The 25,144-nt window shown below is 39.5% G+C and overlaps 2 protein-coding genes across 2 annotated transcripts in view; both read right to left on the reverse strand.

The window, feature by feature from the left end:
- LOC122754578 (calcium-activated chloride channel regulator 1-like) overlaps positions 1–701 on the reverse strand; it is a 38,174-nt gene extending 37,473 nt beyond the window's left edge. The window contains exon 1 of the mRNA XM_044003110.1: positions 543–701. Coding sequence (XP_043859045.1) covers positions 543–701 — 159 coding nt within the window. The remainder of the gene's footprint in view (positions 1–542) is intronic.
- A 13,104-nt stretch (positions 702–13,805) lies between these two features.
- Positions 13,806–25,144, reverse strand: part of LOC122725400 (calcium-activated chloride channel regulator 1-like) — a 32,653-nt gene continuing 21,314 nt past the window's right edge. The window contains 10 exon segments of the mRNA XM_043962501.1: positions 13,806–14,032; positions 14,035–14,074; positions 14,076–14,140; positions 14,540–14,714; positions 14,716–14,777; positions 16,716–16,880; positions 21,314–21,371; positions 21,373–21,576; positions 22,160–22,375; positions 24,763–24,869. Coding sequence (XP_043818436.1) covers positions 13,806–14,032; positions 14,035–14,074; positions 14,076–14,140; positions 14,540–14,714; positions 14,716–14,777; positions 16,716–16,880; positions 21,314–21,371; positions 21,373–21,576; positions 22,160–22,375; positions 24,763–24,869 — 1,319 coding nt within the window.

A 25,144-nucleotide genomic window follows, 5' to 3' on the forward strand; every position in this document is an offset into this window, starting at 1 on the left:
CAATGAGTAATTCTGCTCCTTGTTGGCAGCAGAGGGGATTGCTCCAGGGACCGGTATCTGGCAGCTGAGGGCAGGAGAATTCCCTGTGCCCTGTGCCCTGTAAGCTATGATACCCACTGACTTCTAGTAGGGAACAAGGAACTACAAGGCAGAAGGAAAATGGAATATGTAGAAAATGGGATTTCTTGTTGGTAGGGACTGGCAAAGCATATTGGATGACTGCTCCAAATGTATCATTATGTGCTATCAGGGACTCAGAATCGGTCATTAATGATAGTTACTTCTGAGAAAAGAACTTCCCCTTTAAGTTGAACGAATGCAAATATCAATGCAAAAAGGCATTGATAAAACATGTTTAAAAGATTGTATCCATTTTCTTGCTTGCCTCATACTGTCAGTTCATATGGAGCTTGCAAGCCAATGAAATACCAAGATCCCTTTCAAACAAAAAAAATCAGCAATGAAGATTCCCCCCATATATGCACAGGCCCATTTCACATTTCAAATAAAACTGGAGAACAAACATTGAACATCTCTCCTACCTTTATTTGCTGAATCAGGTTTTCATCCTCTTGCACATCTGGGTCAATTGCAATGACCACATCTTCATAGCCATTGTTATTCAGCTTAATGAGGGATGCCCCTGCCCCCTGGAGCAGGTACAGGGCCAAGGTTAAAAGAAACATTTTAAATGATACCATGGCTGACTTGGGAAAAGGTCGGTCTAGGAAACTCATCTCTTGCTGCTATATATATATATATATATACATATAAGAGCCTGGGGTGGTTCTTAAAAGTTACTCACAGCCATTTGCTGAGGACTTTGACCTTGTTTCTAATAACATATAACTCTGTCATCATTATCTGTCAGAAACAAGTCACCTCAATAGTGCTTAAAAATGCTTGCTTATGACCATCATTAAGGAACAGAGAATAAAGCAAACAGTAGTTTTATTTAAATGTATTATATGCAGAAGAAAAGGAGCATGACAGTAGAATGAGATGACTGAGGGGTTAGGAAGACCTGGGATCAGGTCCCTACTCAGATACACACTGCTGATGTGAAACCCAAAGTTGTTTCACTGTTCAGTGTTAGGCAGCTCTGTAAGACTGGAAGCTATAGGGAAGGGGTTGACCTATACTAGCAGAGGGGATTTCCTCATCTGGTAGTTCTCTTTTAAAATGAAACACTGGATCCAATCTCTAGCACACATACACATATTTACACAGTCACAAGACAACATATGTTTATATGAATATATGTATACATATATGTATATATGTATGTGTGTATATATACATATAAAAGACATGCACACACACATATATACACGCATGTCTTTTATATGTTGGCCAGGCTGCAAAACATTGATTCTAACTAGGAAAGTTAATTAATTTTTTTTTTTTGGCGGGGCAATGAGGGTTAAGTGACTTTGCCCAGGGTCACAGAGCTAGTAAATATCAAGTGTTTGAGGCCGGATTTTAACTCAGGTCCTCCTGAATCCAGGGCCGGTGCTTTATCCACTGTGCCACCTAGCTGTCCCCGCTAATTAATTTCTTTTTTATTTTTTAAAATTAATTTTTTAAGGACATAGCTATATGGGTGTGTTTTTAGGTAGGAACTTTATGAATATAAAACTGTAATGATTTCAATGTTTGAAGCATTTGTGTTTTCTTAAGTGTAGGTACTCTCCAGGTTTCAAAAATGTCTTCATTTGGGGGTTATTAACTTGGGGTCCATGAATTTTTTCTAAAAAAAAGTATTTTAATAACTATTTCAATAAAATTTTTTTTCCTTTGTAGACATATATTTGTATATATTATGGAGAGGGTTTTATCCTGTGCAAAAAAAAAAAAAAAAGGTTAAGAAATCCTGCCTCTGGAAGTGGTCATTGTGTGTTGCCAGTGGCCAGAAATTTCATCCTCATGGAGCAACCAGCCAATAAATGAACCTGAGGCTGGTTCTCAGAAAACAAGACATCCAGTCTACCAATGAATCCTTTCCTGCTTGATAGAATCTGCCCTAGCTTCAAATGTACTGGGAGTGTACTTTAAGAATTCAGGGTCATCAGCTCCAGGGATGAGAAATCAGAATGACACTGTCGTGGAGATTTATTATTGTTATAATAATAAAGATGATGATAACATTTTAAATGATGACCTTCCTTTTTTTTTTTAATTTCCAAGAGTTTATTATAAATCCATCACTTTACAGGTCTGGTAATAGAACAGTATACATAGTCATTAGAATACTGATGACCTCTAATGTGGGGAGTAATTTGGGAGATTAAATTATAGTGTAAAATGCTTCTGATAATGTAATTTTGAGTTATTTTGATAAACTGGAAAGGAATTGATAACAATAATATTATCAGTCATAATTATAACAATAAGAATAACTCACATTTATTTAGTACAGAGGCCCTAAACCTGGGCTTTATGGATAGATTTCAGGGAAACCATAAACTTAGATGGAAAAATAGATGACATCTTTATTTTCACTACTGTACACCTGAAATTTTTTATTTCCTTCAATTATTCAAAATCGTGATTCTGAGGAGTCCAGGGTTTTTTTGTTTGTTTTTGTTTTTTGTTTTTTTGTTGTTGTTGTTGTTGGGTTTTTTGTTTTGTTTTGTTTTTGTTTGTGAGTTTTTTTTTTTAATTTTACCAGATTGCCAAAGAGGCCCAAGATACAAAAATGTTCAAGAGAAAAAAGATCAAAACAAATTCTTCAAGGGCCATTTGGACCACAGAAGAAAGAGCTCAGCCGATCAGCTGAGGGCTATGGTGGCCACCTATCTCCCCCACTTATTCCCAGGGAAAGAAGAGCTGCTTTATGTTTAACTTCTCCCTGTCCAGTCAAAGTCAGCAATCTCTGCTGCTTTCCTGAGAGGACTGACCTCAGAGGAGAAGATCCGGTGGTGCAGCCTGGCACCCTGGGCAGGTCCCAACCCTGTCAGTGCCCCAGGCTCCTCAGACTAGAAGTCACAGACAAGCAAGGCAGTATGGTGCAGTGTGTGGGGTTTAGACTCGACCTGGGTACAAATCCTGACTCTGCTGTTAAATGGCTGAGTGACCTTGGGGAAATCACTTGACCTCTTGGACTAGACGGCCTGAGGTTCCTTCCAGCTCTCAATCTATGCTTCTGAGTTGCCCAACTGCAGTGGTAGAGGGCGTTTCCACACTAGCATTTCTCTGCACTGGTGAAACCACAGGCATCGACCCCCTCTGTACCGCTCTCGGCGCTCCAAGCTTTTGTTTTCCACCAAGTCATCTTTTAAGTGTAGCCACAATAAGCTTCCAACTGGACGGTGCACGGGTCTTCTTCCTATCTCCCCCTGGAGGACTTGAGAGGCTAGCGCCGTGTCAGCATTTTGAGCCTGACTAAATATGATGGAGATGAAAAGCCAGTGCGGGGATCCCAAAGGCCTTGCTCTCCCCAGCAGCAGAACACCGACCTTTGAGCCGGGGTACACAACCTTTGCTGAGTCCTCAGATTGCATGTTGTGGGAGAAAGAGAGCGACATTTCCAAGGATTTGGTTCCAAATGCAGGCTCCCTCGGGCCTTCATTTTCTCATGTGTAAAATGATCTTTCTGTATTCTCATTCTAAATCCAGGATCCTGTGACCTATGAGTCTGACAGGAACTGAAGAAGGGGACAGGCTCCTCTCTCCAGAACCACCGTCTGATAACCCACAGTTTCCTTTTGGTACCTGAGTAATCAGTGAGCATTTATTACATGCCTACAAGGAGCTACACTCATAGCTAGGCTCTGCAGGAACAAATTCCAAAGTGAGACAACCCATCACGTCAAGCAGTTTACATTTTACTAGGGGGAGACAACATGTTCACAGATAAGGTTCAGGTACAGAAAAATAGATATACACCCCCAAAACTGAGGGATTCAAGACAGGCCTCTTGAAGGAGGTGGCCCTTGGCCTGAGCTTTGAAGGGATCCAGGGGTTTCAAGATGCTAAATCCCCAACACCTCTCTGAGCTTTGTTTTCCTCCTACAGAAACTAAGCAGTCTGGACAAGATGACTCCTAATGGCTCTTCTTCTTTGGTTCCAGCATGTCATAGTTCAGTTTGAGGTACTTATTTGGGATCATAGGAACATAGATTTTGAGCAGAAAAGGACCTTCGAGGCCTTTAAATCCAAGCCCCTCACCTTAAGGATGAGGAATCTGAGACTCAGAAGTGACCCGATCTGATTGAAGTCCTTTTCAATATATATATATTTTTTCTTTTTGGTGAGTAATGAGGGTTAAGTGACTTGCCCAGGGTCACATAGTTAGTAAGTGCCAAGTGTCTGAAGTCAGATTTGAACTCAGGTCCTCCCAAATCCAGGGCCGGTAATTTATCCACTGCTCTACCTAGCTGTCCCTCAATATATTTTATTTTTGTGGCAGCAAAAGCCCATGGTTTAAAGTATTTACTGATAAATGCTACAAAATACACCTGATAATGGGACAAAGGGAACAGTTGCATCCAGATGTTCAGGCTTGGTCCTAAGACAAGACATACAAACCATAAAACACCTATGCAAACCTCCTTCCCCCAGGGGCTTCTCAGCCTAATGAGATCACACCTCCTGAAAGCCACACTGTATTAGGGTTCTGACCACGGGGCACGGGTTGGGCCTGAGGGAGACCAGTTAAAATGTACAGCCTGTGGAGAGGTCATGAATTCCTTCCTCCCTGCCCCTCATATCCTTGCTTTAATTTTGTATCCCTGCCTAAATAAACCTTAGAGTTAAAGGACCAAAGGCCCAGTGCCTGCCTCATTAGCTCCATATTCAAATAAAGATCCCAGGGCCTCAATAGGCCACATGTGTATCTTACTTCTGCCCTGAGTTTACTTTGAGTAGAGGACGCATCAACTCAGCAAAGAAAAGGGGTAGCTGTGACATTTTTTCCAAATCATTCTATTCAACAAATCTCTAAAGCACCTAGATGAGGGGCATGGCCCTAGATAGTGGGAATATGACAATTCAAATCTTGCCACAGATTTTGCATTATAAATCCTGGATCTGGATTCTGATACATACTTGCTGTGTGACCATGAGAAACCACCTAATCCATCTGAGTAACTCTAAAAAATATCTAGTAAGGTAGTTAATTGGTTAAAAAAAAAAAAAAGAAGTTTCCACAGAGATCATTGAGCCTTGCAGGATTAAGGTTTCTTATGAAATGAGGTGATTTTTATTGACCCTTCCAGCCAAAACAAAGCATTCTAAAACAAACAACAACAACAAAAAAGTAATAACAGCAACAAACCCTGAAGGTGATCATAAATAACCGAGATTGAAAAGTCCCTATTTTAATTTGCTTGCTTTTCTAAGTCAGTAGTCTCTGAAGCTTAAGTAAATTCCACATGCCTTGGTCAGTTATTTTTGCCATTCCCAGGGGTTTCCTCCCTGACTGCCTGGTTCTCACTTGGGTGGCTGTGGATTAAGGAGGAGATCAGGCAGATGGATCCCAGGAAATACCATGGGAATTGTTTGGGGTGCTGTTTTCCCTGTATGAGCTGACCCTCTTTGGCCCTCTTTTCAAATAGAGTACAAGAAACATCTAGTTTGGGGAGAGTGTCAGTGAGTTCAATTCTGTCTATTTAATGAAAGTTTTACCTCCTGTTCGCTGTACTCTATGAGGAGCATCTGCATGTAACAAAACCCCATGATACTTGCTACAAAATAGATTGTCTTGCTACCTTTTATTCCTCTATTCAGTTGATAATCCTGTTGAAAAAAGTCTTGGGATGAATGTGAGTAATCCATAGAAACTCCAAATTGGAAGGGACTACAGAGGCCAGATAGTCTAACTGGAACATAAAAAGGGGAGCCCCTCTGCAGCTTCCCTGACTGGTGGTGATTCAGCCTTTGGGTGAAGACCTCTAATCAAGGGAAAACCCCAGTCGCTCAAGGTATCCCAATTGGTGGTGTCAAACTCAAATAGAAAAGGGGCCTTGCAGACTCACATATTGACTTAGAAAACCACAAATTAATGACATTGATCTTTTATTGTATTTTTGTTCATGTGTTAAACATCTCCCAATTACATTTCAATCTGGTTCTGATTGCACTGAGTTTTGATAGCTGCCCATGGCTGAAGGGCCTAGTTTGATGCTTCTGGCCCACTGCACCCTTGGTTTTCCTCCATTTGTTAGGAAAAGGCAGATTGGACCAGAGCTGGGTTTTAGAGAGGGGAAGACCTGGCTGCAGCTCTTCCTTCTGACTTAGGAACTGAGTGATGATGGGGGATCAATTAACCTTTCAGTGTCTTAGGCAACTCTCTAAGGAGGTTCTGTACTGAAAATTCCCATTACAATGAAACCTGAGGGACGAAATGGTAGGGAGTTTTCCCTTACTTCAGCCTGACCTTAGCTCTTTACATCTTCCACCTGTTGCTACTAGTTTTTGTCTTTGAGACCAAGTAGAAAAAAGTCTAATCCCTCCTCCACCTGTTAGCCCTTTAAATATCTCAAATCAGCTGACATTCTTTTTTTTTTTAATTGAGCCAATGGAGATAAGTTACTTGCCCAAGGTCACACAGCTAGTGAGTGTCTGAGGGTTATATTTGAACTCAGGTTCTTCTGACTCCAGGGCTTGTATTCTATCCACTGTGCCACCTAGCTACCCCAGCTATTATTCCTAATGTAATATTCCCCAATTTGAATACCCCAAGTTCCTTCTTTCTCATATGGTAGATCATGAGGCCCTCTAACCATCCATACTGGTTGCTCTTTGCCCCCAGAATGTTTAGACACAATCACTGAAAGGTCATACTTGAAGTTAATTTGTCTTTGGAGGACTTTTACTAATTCTTGTAACTAATTCTTGTAGCTATTTCATAAATAGCTAAAACTGGGAAGTGTAATTTGATGTATTTATATTATATTCATTGGGTTTCCTAGTTCATTAAAATGTTGACTGTAACTAAATAAAGCATCCAGACATAAATATTTAATTTTTTAATGTAATAAATAATATTATAATAGAGGGCTACTTGGTTTAGTAAAGTATTGATCTTGGACTCAGGAAGACATGGGTTCAAATCCCACCCTTGACAGTAGCTGAGTAACCCTGAGCTAGTCTTTGTGGCTCAGGCACAAAGGTAATGGATGGGTTGTTAGCTCCTTGGGAGAGGGAGTTCTCACACTGGGAGTCCTCTATACTGAGGACATCTCAAGTCCTTTACATGTTCAACTATTTATTAGCATACCATAATAATATCTGCAAATAAAATATCAACACATTTATTGAACTATTTAGTTGCTTCATCAAAATTATAAACTTATGATCTGGGTTCTCTGTTTTCATAGATAGGATCATAGATTTAGAAATGGAGAGGACCTCAGAGGCTATAAAATACAATCCCCTCATTTTATAGATGAAGTGATTGAGGCCCAGGGAAGTTAAGGTACTTGTCTGAAACACTTAAAAAAAATCTTTATCATAATATAAGGTGTTATTTTTCTGACCTCTTCTTTTTATAAGGATCTCAAAGCATTCAAATGATTATACTTGTGGCTATTACATTTTTTGTTTTAGGTTTTTTGTTTTTTAAACTGGGAAAATTAAAGCCAAGAAACAGTAAGTAATTGAAAAGTTAGGTCATATGTCAATGAGTCACCTTAGATGCTAAATCTTTAGATTCAAAGTCTGAGCCAACTGCTGGTTAATCCTGATGCTTCCCACCCTGATTTTTGAATTACGCAACATTCATCTCCTGAATTCTTGTAACATTACTGTGTAATAGACCAGAACAGCGGTGACTCTTCCTGCTAAGTAACTTATCACAGATAAAGGAAGGGAGTTGGTTTGGTATTGAAGCCAAGTGGTGTCAAAAACAATGGAGGATTGATCACCAGGAAGGAAAAAAGGAGCAGAGATTATTTTATGTGTTTGGGGGAGGGTTCTAATGTGCACTCAGTTTACACTTACAAATTCATAGGTCCAGACAAAAGATTCCAAGATTCTAAAATCAGGGGATTATACTATTTAGAGTTGGAAAGTGTCCAAGAGATTAACTATGGCAAAGTCTTTTATTTTACATCTATAAAATGTGATAAGATGATAGCACTTACCTCACATTTATTTGAATGAAAAAGCATTTAATAAATAATAACTGTCAGATACTGTACTAAGAGCTAAGGATGTGGTCTTGCCCTCAGGCAGCTTACAGTCTCATAGGGGAAGACGACAAATAAAAGGGAATGGTGAGCTAGATCAGGTGTGTCTGGAAGAGGCTGAGATGATATCACATGACTCTTAATCACACATACTTAAGTGTAATGTTGATGCTGATAAGATCACTGTTCCTGGAACTAGAGGTGAGAAGGGATGAGGACAAAGGTACTGTAACCTGGCATAAAAAGGGCCAGAGAACAGGGCACTGGATCTGGGTTGGTCTAAATATGGTGAACTCTCACCAGGCCAGAGTGTGAGCAGGAGCTAGGATGTAGAGTTAGGGGAAGGGTAGAGCCTAGCATCATGGCATGATGGTGGGGGTACAGCGTGACAGAGTAAAAATTTAGACTCCCTGTCTCCAGAACTAAGGCCCAGCAAGCAAGCTGCCCCTTGAGCTTGGCAGGACAGCAATCCTTTGCAGTCCCGCTCTGGATGATCTCACCCTCTGGGCTAGTTACACAATTCACCAGTCACATAATTCACAGAATTCACTGTTCAAAGACAAACACTGGACAAAGTTGGAATGTCCTGCGGTGAATCAAACTTGTCACATGCTTGCTGCTCCCTCATTGTTAGGGCTACAACTCACTGAGGCAGCCACTAGTATAAGTATTGAGATCTCCACACATTGGCCTCAGTTCCCCCAGCTAGGGGTGGGGCCCAGGCACTGTCTATAGCTCCATCTTGCCTGCAAGCCTTTTTCCCTCACTTAGAAAATAAACTTTCTCTCTAATTCCTGACACCTGTCTCTGGCCTGCTCTGTGCAGCTCTGGCCATACATAGGTTAGAGACAGGTTTTGGAAGAGTCCAGGTTGACAAGTGTGATGACGCTGAGTCAGGATGCATGCGACAAGACTCTTTCTGTCCTACCTGGAAGCAAGAAGCATAATGGGAAGATAAAATGGACCTAGGTGCTGCCAGTCTTTGATAAATAGACCGATTCACTTATAAATCCTTGAATTTCTTTGAAAGAATAGACTCGAGGTAGAACAAAGTTCCTTAGTTTAGCTCATCAGCCTGAACCTTTGAGAAAGTATGATTTCTATCACATCATTCTTACTGTAAACCTACTTCCACTCTTGGTGCTCCTACCCCAGACCCCTTCAAAATCATCACAGAATCCTTTTGTCAGCTGCTGCTCATCTTTACCAGTTGTCAGATGTTATGTGGCATCTAGAAAAACTGGAAGACCAAAGATCGTTGTCCTTTTTGTTATTTTTTAACTTCATGGATTCTGTTTTGTACAAGTAGGCAAACAACAGGGATGGCTTTTGTCAGTGGTCTCCAAAATCAGGGTTGCATACCTTTGGTGGGCCTTTACCTAGACCCCCAAAGGACAATGATCTGACCTCAAGAGGTGGCCAATCAGAGGGTAAGAAGACATGTCTTTTCCTAACTTCTTATGATAACCAGTTTCTAGGCTTGTCTCTGCCACGATTCTACCACCTCCTTCACCTTTTGTCAAAGCACACATCATCACTCCCAATTCCTCCAGGAGCCAGCCTCCTGTATAAGCTCCAAACCACTCCCTTTCTGCATCCCACCATCAGCTTCTGAGGACAAGCAGTAACCTGACCACCCATGGGAGCTATGCAGGTACTAGAGAGAAGAACTCAGTTCTCTCAGCTTGGCTAAACCCTGCTCCCAGACCATTTCACAGATATGGGGCAGGAGAGGAGGAAGGCTGGGTTCTGCCCTTCAAGTCTGTGGCTATTAAGAGTGCTGCCCTTCCCCTTTTGTTTTTGTTGTGCAGCGCTAATGAACCATACACAGTTGAGCAGGCCTGATGATTTGCAATCTCCATCACAGATCTCATTATGCATATTATATTAGCTTCCAAACCAGCCCCTCTTTTGAACTTTCCAAATTTTTGGTGAAATGTTCTGTCACCTTCAAACAAAACCAATGCAACAGAAAGCTGGGAAACAATTTTTATAGCTAGTATTTCTGATAAAGGCCTCATTTCTCAAATATATAGAAAACTAGGACAAATTTATAAGAATACAGGTCATTTCCCAATTGATAAATGGTCAAAAGATACGAACAAGCAGTTTTTGAATGAAGAAATAAAAAACATCCATAGTCATATGCTCTAGGAATTGTCCTATGGCATTATTTGGAGGTTTTTTTGAGCAATCATGTCATGAGTTCAAGAGTTTACTTGCCTTTCCTCTGCCATCTCTCTTGATATTCTTGACCTTCTGTTCTTACAGATGGATTTTTGTTATTATTTTTCTAGCTCTAAAAAATAAGGTTTTGGTAATTTGATTTGTATGGCATTGAATAAGTAAATTGATTTAGGTAGAACTGTCATTTTTATTATGCTTGGCCTTTCAATGAGCAATTGATATTTTTCCAATTGTTTAGATCTACTTTTATTTGTGTGAAGAGTTTTTTTTGTAATTGTGTTCAAATAGTTCCTGGGTTTGTCTTGCAGGTTGACTACCATAATATTTTATATTGTCTACGGTTATTTTAACTGGAATTTCTCTTTCTATCTCTTGGGGCTGGATTTGTTGGCCATATATAGGAATGATGATACTTTATGTGTGTTTACTTTATATCCTGCAACTTTGCTGAAGGTTGTTAATTGTCTCATTTTACTTGATTCTCTATGTTCTCTGAGTATACCATCATATCATTAGCAAAGAGTGATAGTTTTGTTTCCTTGTTGCCTGTTCTAATTCCTTCACTTTCTTTTTTCTTCTCTTATTGCTAAAACTAACATTTCTAGTACAATATTGAATAATAGTGGTGATAATGTACATCCTTGTTTCACCCCTGATCTTATGGGAATGCTTCTAAGTTATCCCCATTACATATATTACTTGATGATGTTTTTGGATAGATATTACGTATCATTTTAAGGAAAACACTATTTATTCCTATGTTCTCTAGTGTTTTTAATAGGTCAGCTAGGTGGCACAGTCAGTAGAGCATTGGCCCTGAAGTTGGGAGGACCTGGGCTCAATATGACCTCAGACACTAGCTGTGTGACTTCTGGGCAAGTCACTTAACCTCAATTGCCTTAAACATCTGGGGATATCTCCAGACGTTCTGATATATATCTTCCCAAAGGACCCAGATGCCTCTGGAGGAGAAAGTGAGGTTGGTGACTTTGCACAACCCTCCGTTTACTTAAATCCAATTCATTGCAAGTCATGACATCACACTGATGTCATGATCCTCTTTGAGAATGAAGAACAAATAACAATAACAAGTGTTTTTAATAGGAATTGGTGCTGTATTTCGTCAAAAACTTTTTTTGCATCTATTGAGACAATCATATGATTCCTGTTAGTTTTGTTATTGATGTGGTCAGTTATGCTGATAGTTTTCCTAATATTGAACCAGCCCTGCATTCCTGGCACAAATCCCACCTAGTCATACTATATTATCCTGGTGATAAATGTCTATATCTTCTTTGCTAATATTTTATTTAAAAATTTTGCATCAATATTAGTTAGGGAAATTGGTCTGTAATTTTCTTTCTCTGTTTTTGCCTTTGCCTGCTACAGGTATCAGTGTTATATTTGTGTCATGGAAGGAATTTGGTAGGCCCAGACATTTTGCATATGGCCACTAAACTTGTGGGATTGTTTTATGGCTACTATTGTGCTTAGGTTCCTGGTTTTAAATTTTCCTTTCAAATATATGCATGATACATGTCTAATATAAGGGATATGATGCTGTTCATCCTTTGTTTTGAAGAGGACCAGTGACATCAAAAGTGATGTCTTGACTAGTGCATGAATTGGATTTGAGTGAGGCAAAGTAGCACAAAGTTGTCAGCTTCATTCTGTCCTCTGGAGTCATCAAAGTCCAGTGACAGGCCAAAGGAAGGATGACTGGTAACAGCCCAGGATACAGTGAAATAACCTTGGCATCTTCTATGTCTGACCAAGCTCTCTAAGTGCTCCCCAGGGGTTGCTTCATCCTCCTCCATGGCTGTGGGAACAAACTGTTCTCATCTGCCCATTCCACTGGGGTAAGTGTTGACATGCTTTGGGCAGATATCCCTCAAATCACCAACAGGTTTGAGGTCCATCGGTTACCCTCAACTTGGTTTAGCCCATCTGCCAAGATGGTTTTACTAAGGTGTAGCTGCTGAACATGCTACAGTTTCTTGGATCCACAGGTGAGAGTTGGGTGACCAAAGGTGAAGGAGCAGCCCTGGAAAGGTCTCAGCAAGCCCTCACACCAAAGGTGTTCTAAACACTCCCCACACCACAAGGTGCTAGTCCCATTATAGAATGCATTCTCTCTGTCCTGGCCAGATCATATCTGGAGAACTCTGCTCAGGTCTTGGGGCTACATTTGATGAAGGTCATTGGCAAGCTGGAGAAAGTCTAGAGGAGGGTTTGGGGATTAGAACTCAGCTATTTGAAGTTCACTGGAAGGAAATGGGGATAATTAACTTGGAGAAGCAAACTCTTGGGGTATACAGGACCATAGACTGAAAGGGACCTTAGAGTACAACCACTTTTCTTCACAGACGAAGAAATTGGGGACCAGAGAGTTTAGAATAGCTAAAGGTCACACAAGTTCTCTAACTAACAAACCCAATGCTACTATGAGGGTCTGTCATGTGGAAGGAGAGTCAGACGTGACTTATTTTGCCCAAGAGGGGCAGTGTTAGGAAGAGCAGGTGAGAGGTGGGCCTCATCTCTACAGAAAGAGAACTTTCCTAAAAATGAGAGCTGTCCAAAAGTGACGCAACCTACCCTGAGAGCTTGGTCACCCATCTCTAGAGTTCTTCAAGTGAATACTCTTAGACGAACACTGGGTCTTCCGTGTCATATGTGCTTGATTGGCATTCCTTGCATTCGTGTCATATGGAGGACATTCCTGCTTGGGTGAAGATTGCACTAAATGACACCCCTTCCAACTCTGAGGTTCTGTCCAGGAGGGTGGAAGTAGACTAACTCTGGGCACAATTGTTGACTAAACAAAGTGAGAAGTTAAAATGTGAATCCCTCTGTTCGGATTAGCAACCACATAATCTTTTTTGTTCTTTCTTTTTACACATTAATTGTTTTGCCTTATTTCTATTGTAGTCTTGTCATTTTTCTATTGTTTGTTTCTGAACATATATCCCTCTGTCTCTACCCAGAAATCCATCCTTTATAATGAAGATTTTTTTTGAAAAAGAGGTAAAAGAAGCAGTTCAGCAGAAGTAAGCAGCAAATGGACCACAATATTGTTGAGGCAATATTCTACACTCACCATCCCCCACCTCAGCAATGCAATGCAGGGAGGGTGGTGTCTTTTCCCATATAGTCTATTGCCATTCAAAACTATTTTAATTTTCATCCTAGTAATCAAAACACATTTCAAAGAAATAAGTGATAATTGCCTTTATTTGTTATTATACAAGATAGTCAATTAAAAAGGTGATAACTGTCACACTCATCTAAAGAGTCCTTTCACATACACATCCAGATGTTTGGTGTTTAATGATCCACATATCAATGTATCCTTCCTGCACAGAAATCTGGGCTACATCTGATAAACATTTATAATCAAAAGGGAAATGGATGAGGAGGGAGAAATCTAGAGGAAAAATTGCATTTTATACGCCTCTCATAAAACCTGAACTTAACACATAAGACCCTTTACTTAGGTATTATCAGCTGCAGCTCGCCAAGCCACTTCCACACTATTTTAAAGATATGACTGCCACTACAAGGTGTCTCCTCTGAAGGTATAAACACAGATACGTGTGCAATGTTGGATAATTTGGATTTCAGATTTGTTTTATCCACAGCCTGGATGGCAATGTAGATGTTGGTGCCATTTACCAGATTGATGTCTTTTGGTTCAAACACAAAGGATTCCTGGAGTTGGCCTCTCTAGGTATCAGGTCAGTAGTGTTCACTTGGAGAGGCATCATCAAACTTATCCCGTAGGTCAAGGATACTTTCACTCATTCGTATAATGTACTGTTGGGCTAAAAGGAGATGAAGCTACTTATTATATTTGAATAGATTTACTGTATCAGAAAAATAATAAAAATCACAGACATCAGAAAAATGGTGTTGTCCCCATCTAAAAGATCAAATGTCAAGGCATATTTATAGGCTTATCTGACATCTCATTTAAGGTCTTGTATGTGCATCCTTGAGAGAGTGAGAAATCTTAAGCAGGTCCCCATGTTGCAGATCTCTACAGGGACCATTCCTTCTGAGAGAGGAAGATGACACTTCTAGTTAAATTCTATAGAAATTAGGTTCTGGGTAGGTTTTGAAGTTATTTCCAAAGAAAAATAACTGGTCTACAGGCACAGAGCGGACACTTTGCAAATCATTCTTGCCTTTTATTCTAAATCATAACCAAGCTTCAGACTTACCTTGTCCTTGATCATAGTCATCTCCAGGAGCTGTCCATGTCAGATTAATGTGATCTCCTTCTATCTGAGCCTTGAGGTCAGTGATTTGACATGGTGGGAATACATCTTGAATGGAGCCACTTGGAATGTTGGTTGCTACAAATGAACCTCCTGAGGCTGTTCTGCTGAAACACAGTGCTCTTGCCTTGAATGTCACTGACATTAAATTCCGGTTTTGGTGGGTTCATTTTTATTTCTCCTGCATGGAAAAAGTTCCTCAGATCTTTAGGCACAATACCACATGCTTACTGCATATTTTCATTCTTTATGATCAGAGTGCCCCCATCCTGCCCTCCTCTTTCACTTTTTTCTTCTCATAAATACTGCCATCTCCTGCTAAATTTAGGGACTAAACCATGAGTGGCTCAGAGGAAAAGGAAGGAAGGAAATATCCCAACCTTCTTTCACAAAGACATTTCTTAAAAGGCTTGCTGGAAATCTATCATTTGGAAAAGCTATACCACATCCTTGGGCTATCTAGTTAAATCTACAGCATCTTTCATGTCCTATATCATAGTCTACCTCCTCCTGGTGGCCTTCTCTGACTGCCCCAGCCTCAGGTGATCTGATTATTCTTCCATCTGAGGCTGATAGTATTACTGTCTATAACAGAAGCATCAAGCATACTGCTTGACTTACTGAGAAGCAGGAGGAAGTAGGCTTATATTAGTTGACCATGTTGGAGAGAGCCAGGAGCTATGGGTAGACATTGGAAAGAAGAAGACATAGAAATTAGAGCTATTACAACATGGAATGGACTTCTTCAGTGGCTTTCTCTATGACCTTCAGGCAAAGGATGGAGACATTATGTTGTAGAGGGGACTCTTGCTCCAGAAATGGATTGTCTAGAAGGTTGCAGAGATCCTGTACAATTCTGACATACTTTGATACTTTGTACTAACCTTTGTACTTCTACCCAAATATTTGTTTCTGTGGACAGTACTGGAAAATTTGTAGCTAAAAACCCTCTTCTACCAGTTACATATACACTGTGACTACTTCCTTATGTCATGCTAGTCTATGGAATATTCTATATAGGACATACATACTGGACTGACAGTAAGAGGTACTCGTGAGGTAACCTCTAAAATTGCAGAATTGTAGAACCTCAAGGTGCCATCTAGTCCCTACTGTGTGAAAAAGAGACCGCCCTGGAGCAGCTAGGTGGCGTGGTGGATAAAGCACTGGCCTTGGATTCAGGAAGACCTGAGTTCAGATCCAACCTCAGACACTTGACATTAGCTTGTAACCCTGTCACTTAACCCTCATTGCCTGGCAAAAAAAAAAAAGAGAAAGAAAAGAAAAAGAGACCCTCCCCTCTACAACAAACCTGAGGGCTCATCCAGACTAGACTTGAAGCTCTTCTGTAATGGGGAAGCCTATCTAATGAGGGGAACCTCTCCTTGCTGTGGCAGTTCATTTTTACTGTGGGGGAGCTCTAGGTGTTAGAAGGTTTTTCTTTCTATGAAGCCTAATCTTCCTCTTTGCAACTTGTACCCACTGAGCTTGGTTCTGCCCTTTGGGGCCAAGGTGACCAAGTTAATCTCTTTTCCTTGGCAAATCCTTTGAAGTACGTGACAGATAAGTCTTCTGTTCTCGGGCTAAACAGGCCCAACTCCTTCAAGTTCCATAAGGTATGAACAATCTTTAGTTTGACATCCAATATGTGTCAAAGTTCAATTAGATCTCCTCTTTGCCTTGACTCAATCTAGCACTGTATTTTTATTATGGGAAGTTTCCAAGAAAATCAAGAAAATTATGAAAAGAAAGTCAACCAATGTAAAAAAGATATTCAAAATCTTAAGGAAGAAAGTAACTTCTTGAAAACCAGAACTGGGCAAGGGGAAGTGAATGACATAAGACACCAAGAAATAATAAAACAAAACCAAAAGAATGAAAAAAAATACAAGAGAATATGAAACATCTCATTAGAAAAGCAACTGATCTGGAGAATAGATCTAGGAGAGACAACATAAGAATCAGTGGACTACCTGAAAGTTACAATAAAAAAAGAATATTGACACAATATTACATGAGATTATTAGGGAAAATTGCCCTGAGGTTCAGAACAAGAGGGTAAAGTAGAAATTGAAAAAATCCACCATTTACTGCCTGAAAGAAACATCAGGTTTCTTACCATTCTCTACCCAGCCTGGTATGTATAAGGCTCCATGCACTTGCGGTCTTGACCTTTGGGCATTTGATCCTCCCAGGACTCTCACCTTTAAGCTGTATCGACCATTTGTTTTATAGCCTGTGAAATACCTTGAGTAGACACCATCATTCTTGTAAACATCAGCACCTCGGTGTAGAAAAAAAGGAGTTAATAAGCAGTGCCATGATAAATGACTGTGTAAAGTCTCAGAAATACAGCCAGGTTTAAGGTAAGTTCCTTGAGGGCAGGGATTGCTTACTGTTTGTTAATGTATTCCTAGCTCCTAGAATTGTGTCTTACCTCAGTGGAAATTCAATACATGCTTCTCAAATCCACATATGTTTTTATTAGGCAAACACCACACATAGTGCCAGGGAGTCCCCTCTCCTTAATGCACAGACATTTCAAGGGGTAGAGGAGGCATAATTATTGAAGGCTGCCCACATAGTCCATTCCCTGGAGGGGATGAATTGTGGACAGAGGCAGGGTGGTGCTGATGTTTGGTCACTGTGAGCATTGTCCTTCCTCCCAGGGACCATGGAAAAATTTGGGAGGCTCTGCTCTAAAGTGTTTCCCTATGGTCTAATGATGTTGAATTTTCCTTTTACCAGATACTTTTCGAATTTGTTTGCTTTCTGATTACAAGCTTTTGTGGGCCCCTCTCTACTATGTTATAGGGGTTCACCTAACCCAATTTATTGTATTCCCTTTTGATCTAAGGGAGATCTTTGATCGCTTGCTTATTCATAGGTTATACACTTTTTCTAAGACTAAAATGTTTTTACCTATCTTACATAATCAGGGGACCACTTATGTCTCCAAGTAAACAATCTTCCTGGACCTCAAGGATGATGCTGACATTTATTCAGTTCAATTTAATAAGCTAGAGATATGTTAACAAGAAGAAAATAAATCTTGTCCTCAAGGAGATTACATTTAACTTGACAGACATAGCTCAAACAAAGATAAGTAATGGAAAGGTAAATAAAAAGTGTGTACAAGGTAAATGCCAAGAAATTTGGTAGGGAAGAGATTAGAGAGGGAAGTAGCTATTAGGAGAAATCAGGAGAAATCTTGTGGAAGAGATGGCACCTGATTTGTGTTTTAAAGAAGTTAGGGTTTCCAAGAATCAGAGGTGAGGAAGGAGTACATTATTTATTCATGGAAGGGGGTAAAGACCCAGAATTCCTTTCAAAGGGAATGAAGCATAATTTTGGATCATAAGCTAGAAGGGATTTTTTTATGTCATTAAGTCTAGCCCCTCAGAAACTGAGACCTAGTGAGTTTGTGTCTACCCAAGATCACACAGCTAATAACTTTCAAAAGTGAGTGTCCCCATACTCTCTCCATTTTACCATGCTATTCTTCATTTTATTTTTAAAGTTTTCTCAAATATAAAAGTTATGGCCCCAATTCTTCCCTTTCAGCCTGAAAAGGTATTAATGACTTCCTGCCAAGAATGCTAACAAATATTGATGCAAACATTTTAAATAAAATACTAGCAAGGAGATTACAGAAATGTATTACAAAGGTCATATACTATAACCAGATGGGATTTATACCAGGAATGCAGGACTAGTTCAGTATTAGGAAAAGTATCAGCATAATCGACCAAGTCAAATAAGAAAAACAACAAAAGTCATATGATTATCTCAATAGATATAGAAAAGCTTTTGACAAAATGCAACACTCATTCCTAGTAAAAACATTAGAAAGTACACGAATAAATGGAACTTTTCTTAAATTGATAAATGTATCTATCTAAAACCATCGGCAAGTATTATCTCTAATGGGGATAAACTAGAAACCTTCCCAATAACAGCAGGGGTGAAACAAGGATGCTCACTATCACCACTGTTATTCAATGCTATACTAGAAATGCTAGCTATAGCAATAAGAGAAGGAAAAGAAATTAGGATAGTCAATGAGGATTAAAAAAAACACTCTTTGCTGGTGATATGATGGTGTACTTAGAAAATCCTAGAAAATCAACTATTTAGCAAAGTTGCAGTATATAAAATCAACCTACATAAATCATTAGCATTTCTATATATTACCAACAAAGTCTAGCAGCAAAAGATAGAGAAATACCATTAAAATAATTGTAGATAATATAAAATGCTCAATAGTCTACCTGCTAAGGGGCAGCTAGGTGGCACAGTGGATAAAACACTGACCCTGGATTCAGGAGTACCTGAGTTCAAATCCGGCCTCAGACACTTGATATTTTACTAGCTGTGTCACCCTGGGCAAGTCACTTAACCCTCATTGCCCCACAAAAAACCAAACCAAAACAAAAAAGAGTCTACCTGCTAAGACAAACCCAGGAACTATATGAAGACAATTACAAAACACTTTTCACACACACAAAAATGTCATATTTAAATCATTTCATTAATATTAACTGTTTATGGATAGGCCAAACTAATATAATAAAAACAGCAATTCTACCTAAATCAATTTACTTATTCACTTCCATGCCAAACAAATGACCAAAATTATTTTATAGAGCTAGAAAAAATAATAACAAAATTCATCTGGAAGGACAAGAGGTCAAGAATATCAAGGCAATCAATGAAAAAAATGTGAAAGAGAATAGCCTAGCCATACCAGATCTCAAACTGTATTGCTAAGTGGTAATCATCAAAACAATCTGGTACCAGTTTGGCAGAAACTAGATAGAGACCAATATCTTGCAACATATTAGGATAGGGTCAAAATGGGTACATGATTTAGACATAAATGGTGATATAAGCAAATTAGAAGAGCATGGAAAGTTTGCTCGTCAGATCTATGGATAAGGAGGAATTTATGACTAAGACAGGGATAAAGAACATCAAGAGAATTAAAATGAATAATTTTGATTATATAAAATTAAAGTTTTTGCACAAACAAAACCAATGTTGCCAGGATTAGAAGGAAAGAAGAAAGTTAGGGAGGACCAGATTTATAGCACATTTCTCTGATAAAGGCCTCATTTCTCAAATATATAGAGAATTGCCAAATTTATAAGGATACAAGTTATCCCCAATTGAAAAATGGTCATAGGATATTAACAAATAGTTTTCAGATGAAACTAAAGTGTATCAACAGTCATGGAAAAATGCTCTATATAATTTTTGAGTAGGTAAATGCAAATGAAAACAAGTCTGAGGTACCACCTCATACATATCAGTTTGGCTAATATGACAGAAATGGAAAATGATAAATGCTGAAGGGGAGGTAGGGAAAAACTGGACACTAATGCATGTGTTGGTGTGGTTGTGAGCTGATCAATGATTCTGGAGAGCAATTTATGTCCGGCTAAAGGGCTATAAGACTGTGTGCGCCCTTTTACCCAGAAATACCACCACTATGTCTATATCCCAAGGAGATGTTTTTTTTTTTTAAAAGGAAAAGGAGTTATATGTTCAAATGTATTTATAGAAGTTCTTTCTATGGAGGCAGAGAATTGGAAGTTGAGTGAATGCCCATCAATTAGGAAAGAGTTGAACAAGTTGTGTTATAGGATTTTGATGGAATACTATTGTGCTATAAGAAATTACATATGGATAGTTTCAGAAAAAAATGGGGAAGACGTGTATGAACTCATGCAAAGTAAAGTGAACAGAACTAGGAGAACATTGTACACAGTAACAGCAATATTGTATGCTGATCATTTGTGAATGACTCTGCTATTCTCAGCAAAACAATGATCCAAGACACCTTTGAAGGAGTTAGGATAATGAAAAATGCTATCCATCCTCAGAGAAGGAACTGATGGAATCTGAATGCAGATAGAAGCATACTTTGTTGTTGTTGTTTTGTTTTTGGTGAGGCAATTGGGGTTAAGTGACTTGCCCAAGGTCACACAGCTAGTAAGTGTCAAGTGTCTGAGGCTGGATTTGAACTCAGGTCCTCCTGATTCCAGGGCAGGTGCTCTATCCACTATGCCACCTAGCTGCCCCTAGAAGCATACTTTTTTAAACTTCATTTTTTGGTCTATGTTTTCTTTTATAACAAGAATAATATGTAAATATAATTTACCTAACTACACATGTGTAACCTATATCAAATTGCATGCCTTCTTAATGGGGAGAATGGGGAGAGAGAGAATTTGGAACACAAAATTTTAAAAATGAATGTTAAAAATTGTTTTTACATGTAATTGAGAAAAAATAAAATACTACATAAATATATTTTTAAAAAAAGACCTGGATTCAATCTTTCTTCTGAAATACATTGTTTATATGATCTTAGGTAAGTCACTTAATCTTTAATGGCTACAGACTATTAGTTGTTGAGAAGGTGCAAACCTGCTTAGGTAAAGGGAGTTCCCTCATATGAGAGTTCCCCATATCAATGAAATCACAACTCTAAGTCCTATCTTACTTGATCGAAGCTGTTCTCAGAAAACCATATTAATCTAGATGCTTATAAAGGCAGCCATTTTCTTAAAAAAAATTGAAAGGGGCAAAGTTGATTCCTCAAGGACCTTGGCAATATCTGATATTTGGAGAGGTGTCATTTTGGAGTTTGCATCTAGTGAAAAAGTATCCTACTTCTTTCTTAAAAGAGAAAGAAGCTTGAGGTTAAGTTACCTGCACCATTATCCAGGAGTTCCAGAGTCACTGTTGTTCCATCAGCTGCTTCAATGAGGGGCTGTTACATTGGCTCCTATGATAGGCAGGGATCCTTGGCGAACTTCTGCATAAGCAACCAGTGGATTAGGGAAGTTGCTGGTGTCTTTGTTCATTTTAGAGTCCACTGTAATGGGGGGCACAGTAGCATCTGCAGCACGAGACGTTACTGTCAGAGTCAGGGTTTGTGCACTTGACTTCAGGCTGTAGGTCCAAATTCCAGCCTGAAAATTCCAGTAGAAATTCATTAAAGCAAAAACAGTGTTAAGACCTGTCCTACCCAGCTTCTCTGTTAGCCTTTATCTGTCTTCACACCTTGGTGTATACCTAATACCTGTTACTGTTGAAACCTTTGCTATGAAAGATGTGACCTGAAAAGTATGCCCTTGCCATCATCCTTTATTCTCAGAAGCAAGGCAAAACTTTTGGATGCTAGAACATAAGGGTTCTAAAACTCTGGATGGGACAATGGGGTGTCATAAGTATGTTCAAAACAATAAGAAAAGGTTCTATAACTTCCTGGACTGTCGTCCCAACCTCCCTTGCATTCTAGCCCAGTTTTGTCATTCTGATACCTCTTATCACAGTTCCTGTGTCGCTAAAGTATAATTTTTTAAACCTTTGCTTTTTATGATCCATTCCTCACATTTCTAAGAGAACACGTGGAATAAGAGCATACTTTTTGGTTAAAAAAAAGCTTATTGTCACTCAAGAATAGTTACAAAATTGTAATACTGATATTAAAGTCTTGGCTCCATTTTCTGAAAATTTTAAGAAAACACAAGAATAAGAAAGTTAATCCCTAACCTTGGCAGTTTTTGGTATTTGGAGGTGTGCTATTTTGGAGTTTGCATTCACTGAAAAAGTATTATATGTTTTCCCGCTGGGATCTGAGACAAACATTTGGGGTTGTCGTGCTGTCCATGTGATGAGAAATAGAGTATCATTGCCTACTGTGTCGTCAATAACAACGGTACCATTCATCCATTCCCCATCCTTCAGAGTGGCTCCTTTGCTCTCAAGCTGTTAAAAAAATACAACAAAGCATTTAGGGACTGGGCAAAGGGATAAGTCATCACTAAGTCATGTCATCATTAATCTGGAGGAGCACAAGACAACAAATTGCAGGGAAGGTTCCAGCTTGCCTTGGTAGAGGGAGTGTCCTCTCCTCGAAGTTCCCTACACCAAATAAATCAGAGCTCCCTTCCCTATTCCTGTGGTAGCATCCATTAGGAGAGAGGGTGGGTAAGAGAGGAGACAGGTGTCATGGTTATACAAATGTGCATGACTAATATTTATGGCACAAAGGACATCAAAGGCAGGCCTACAGTGATATCTCTAATTTTTAGCCCAAGGTAATATTCTAGTTTCTCTTTCTCTCTCCCTCTCTCTCTCTCTCTCTCTCTCTCTCTCTCTCTCTCTCTCTCTCTCTCTCTCTCTCTCTCTCTCTCTCTCTCTCTCTCTCTTCTTCCCTCCCCTCCCTTTGTCTCTTTTATCTACTCAACTTTCCTTCTAAATCAAATCCCCTCCATTGTGAGTGGGGAGAGAATCATGATGTCATCTTAGCTGGTTCTTGAGTTCAGCTCTGATTTTGAATCAACTTCTCAGCAGTGAAGACAGGTACGATTTTTGGTGGGCAGAAGGAATACTGTGAGCCAAATCACAGAGCACAGAGCAGTCTCTGCCCTCAAGGAGCTCACGTTCTGATTAGGGGTTGGAGCAACATGCAAAAACACCTGTACATATGAGATACAGTACAAATGGAAGATAATCTTAGAGGGAAAGCATCAGCAGATTCCAGATCCAGATTTCTTTCTACTGGACCATGCTGTCTCATTGGTGTGGCCTGGCCTGGCCCTGTCATTGTTTTTATGTCTCCCCAGTTAACTCATTATTCTTACCACGGAGTCTCCTCCAAACCTTTCCATCTCTCCGTAAAGCTCCCAAGGCTCTTTCTCCCTCATTCTGTGATCTAAGAATCTTGCCTCACATTTCACTGAAAGCTCCCTCTTTTCCCTTCCTCTATTTCACATCTCCCATATGCCTACCATTATTTCCTTCACCCCTGTCTCATATGGAGAGGTGACCCTTTTTCTGTCAAGGCTCTGTGTGCATAAGAGATCCAATTCCATCCTCTCTTCTCCAGCAGTCTGCACTCTCTCATTTATCTTCAGTCTCTCCTTGTGTGCTTGGCTTTTTGTCTCATTGACCATGTCTCTACCTGAAAGATACCCATGTCTTTCCCCATCCTCAAAAGAACCTTCATTGTCCATCTCCACCAGCTATTATCCCATACCCCTTCTCACTCTTGCAGTAAGCTACTTGAGAAGGCTATCTACAATAGGTGCTTTTTCTTCCTTTCCTCATTCTCTTCTTAACACTGCAGTCTGACTGCCTGCATCATCATTCACCTGAAACTTCTCTCTGCAAAGTTACTGTAATGATTGCCATACTCTTGATCATTACATCTAATGACCTTTTCTCAGTGCTCAGCCTTCCTGATCTCTCTGTAGCCAGTGACACTGTCAATCAGCTTCTCTTTAATATTTTCTTTTTGGTTTTCCATGAAAATGCTCTCTCCTGGTTCTCCTCCTGCATGTCTGACCACTTTTTCTCAGTCTCCTCTGCTGAATCTTTATCCAGGTCATGCCTGCTAATCATGCATTACAGTCCTGGGTCTTCTCTTCTCCCTCTATACACTTTCGCTTAGTAATCTCATTAGCTTCCATGGATTCAATTATTGTCTCTTTAAGGAGGATTCTCAAATCCATTTTTCCATCCCTAATCTCTCTGCTGACCACCAGACTTGCATCTTTGCCTGCCTATTTGATATCAAACTGGATGTCCCATAGATATCTTAAATTCAACATGTCTAAAATTGAACTCATTATCTTTTCCCCTAACTGTACTTCCCAAGGCTCTTGTGGAGGTAATACGAGTTAATATTTGCACATTTGTGCAAATAGTAGGTGCTTAATAAAATAATTTGTGCACATAGTAGGTGCTTAATAAAACTTATTAAGTTTTTATATATAAATACACACACGTGTGTGTGTGTGTGTGTGTGTGTACGATAACACCTTTTGTTTATACTGTCAATCCCCCTTGATAATATCCAAAGCAGCATGATATAGTAGAAAGAATGCTGAACGTGAAGTCAGAGCAGTAAAGTTCACATCCCATCATGCTGATGATACATGACCTGCATGACTCTGGCAAGTCCATTTGCCTCAGTTTCCTCACCTGTAAAATGTGTGGTTTGGACTTGATGACTCTGAAATTCTTTCCAACCCCATTTCTGATATGTGATCCTATGAACCTCAAAGGTCCTCCTAATTTCTAAGTCTCTGATCCTGAAATTCTATGATCCTATGTAATATAAATATGGGAAATGAGAAATTGAACCTGACCTGGATGGACCGTTGAGTGATGGCTCCATTTCCTGATGAAAGGGCACTGAATGCATCAATGAGCCCATTGTTCTGAGCATTGTCTGTAGCAGCTGTCTGCACACCTCCTAGAGTAGGAATACATTACCAGAAACTCAATAGTTGGCACAGTTTAGTGACAAATTAACAGTTTACCAAAGTTATTGTTTCATGAAGTTCCATATTGTGTCATAAACTGCAGTCTGGAGGGCAATGTAAAATAATCAGCCTCGGGGTGTATAAACTATAGATTATACAATAATTAAGGCCTCATTTATCTAGAATATAACCAAGCCTTTGAGGAGACAAAAAATATGAGCAGCCAAACAGATGTCAAAAAAGCTATGATCTAAACCATATATTT

This window comes from Dromiciops gliroides, chromosome 4 (genome assembly GCF_019393635.1).
Source record: "Dromiciops gliroides isolate mDroGli1 chromosome 4, mDroGli1.pri, whole genome shotgun sequence".
Lineage (NCBI taxonomy): Eukaryota > Metazoa > Chordata > Mammalia > Microbiotheria > Microbiotheriidae > Dromiciops > Dromiciops gliroides.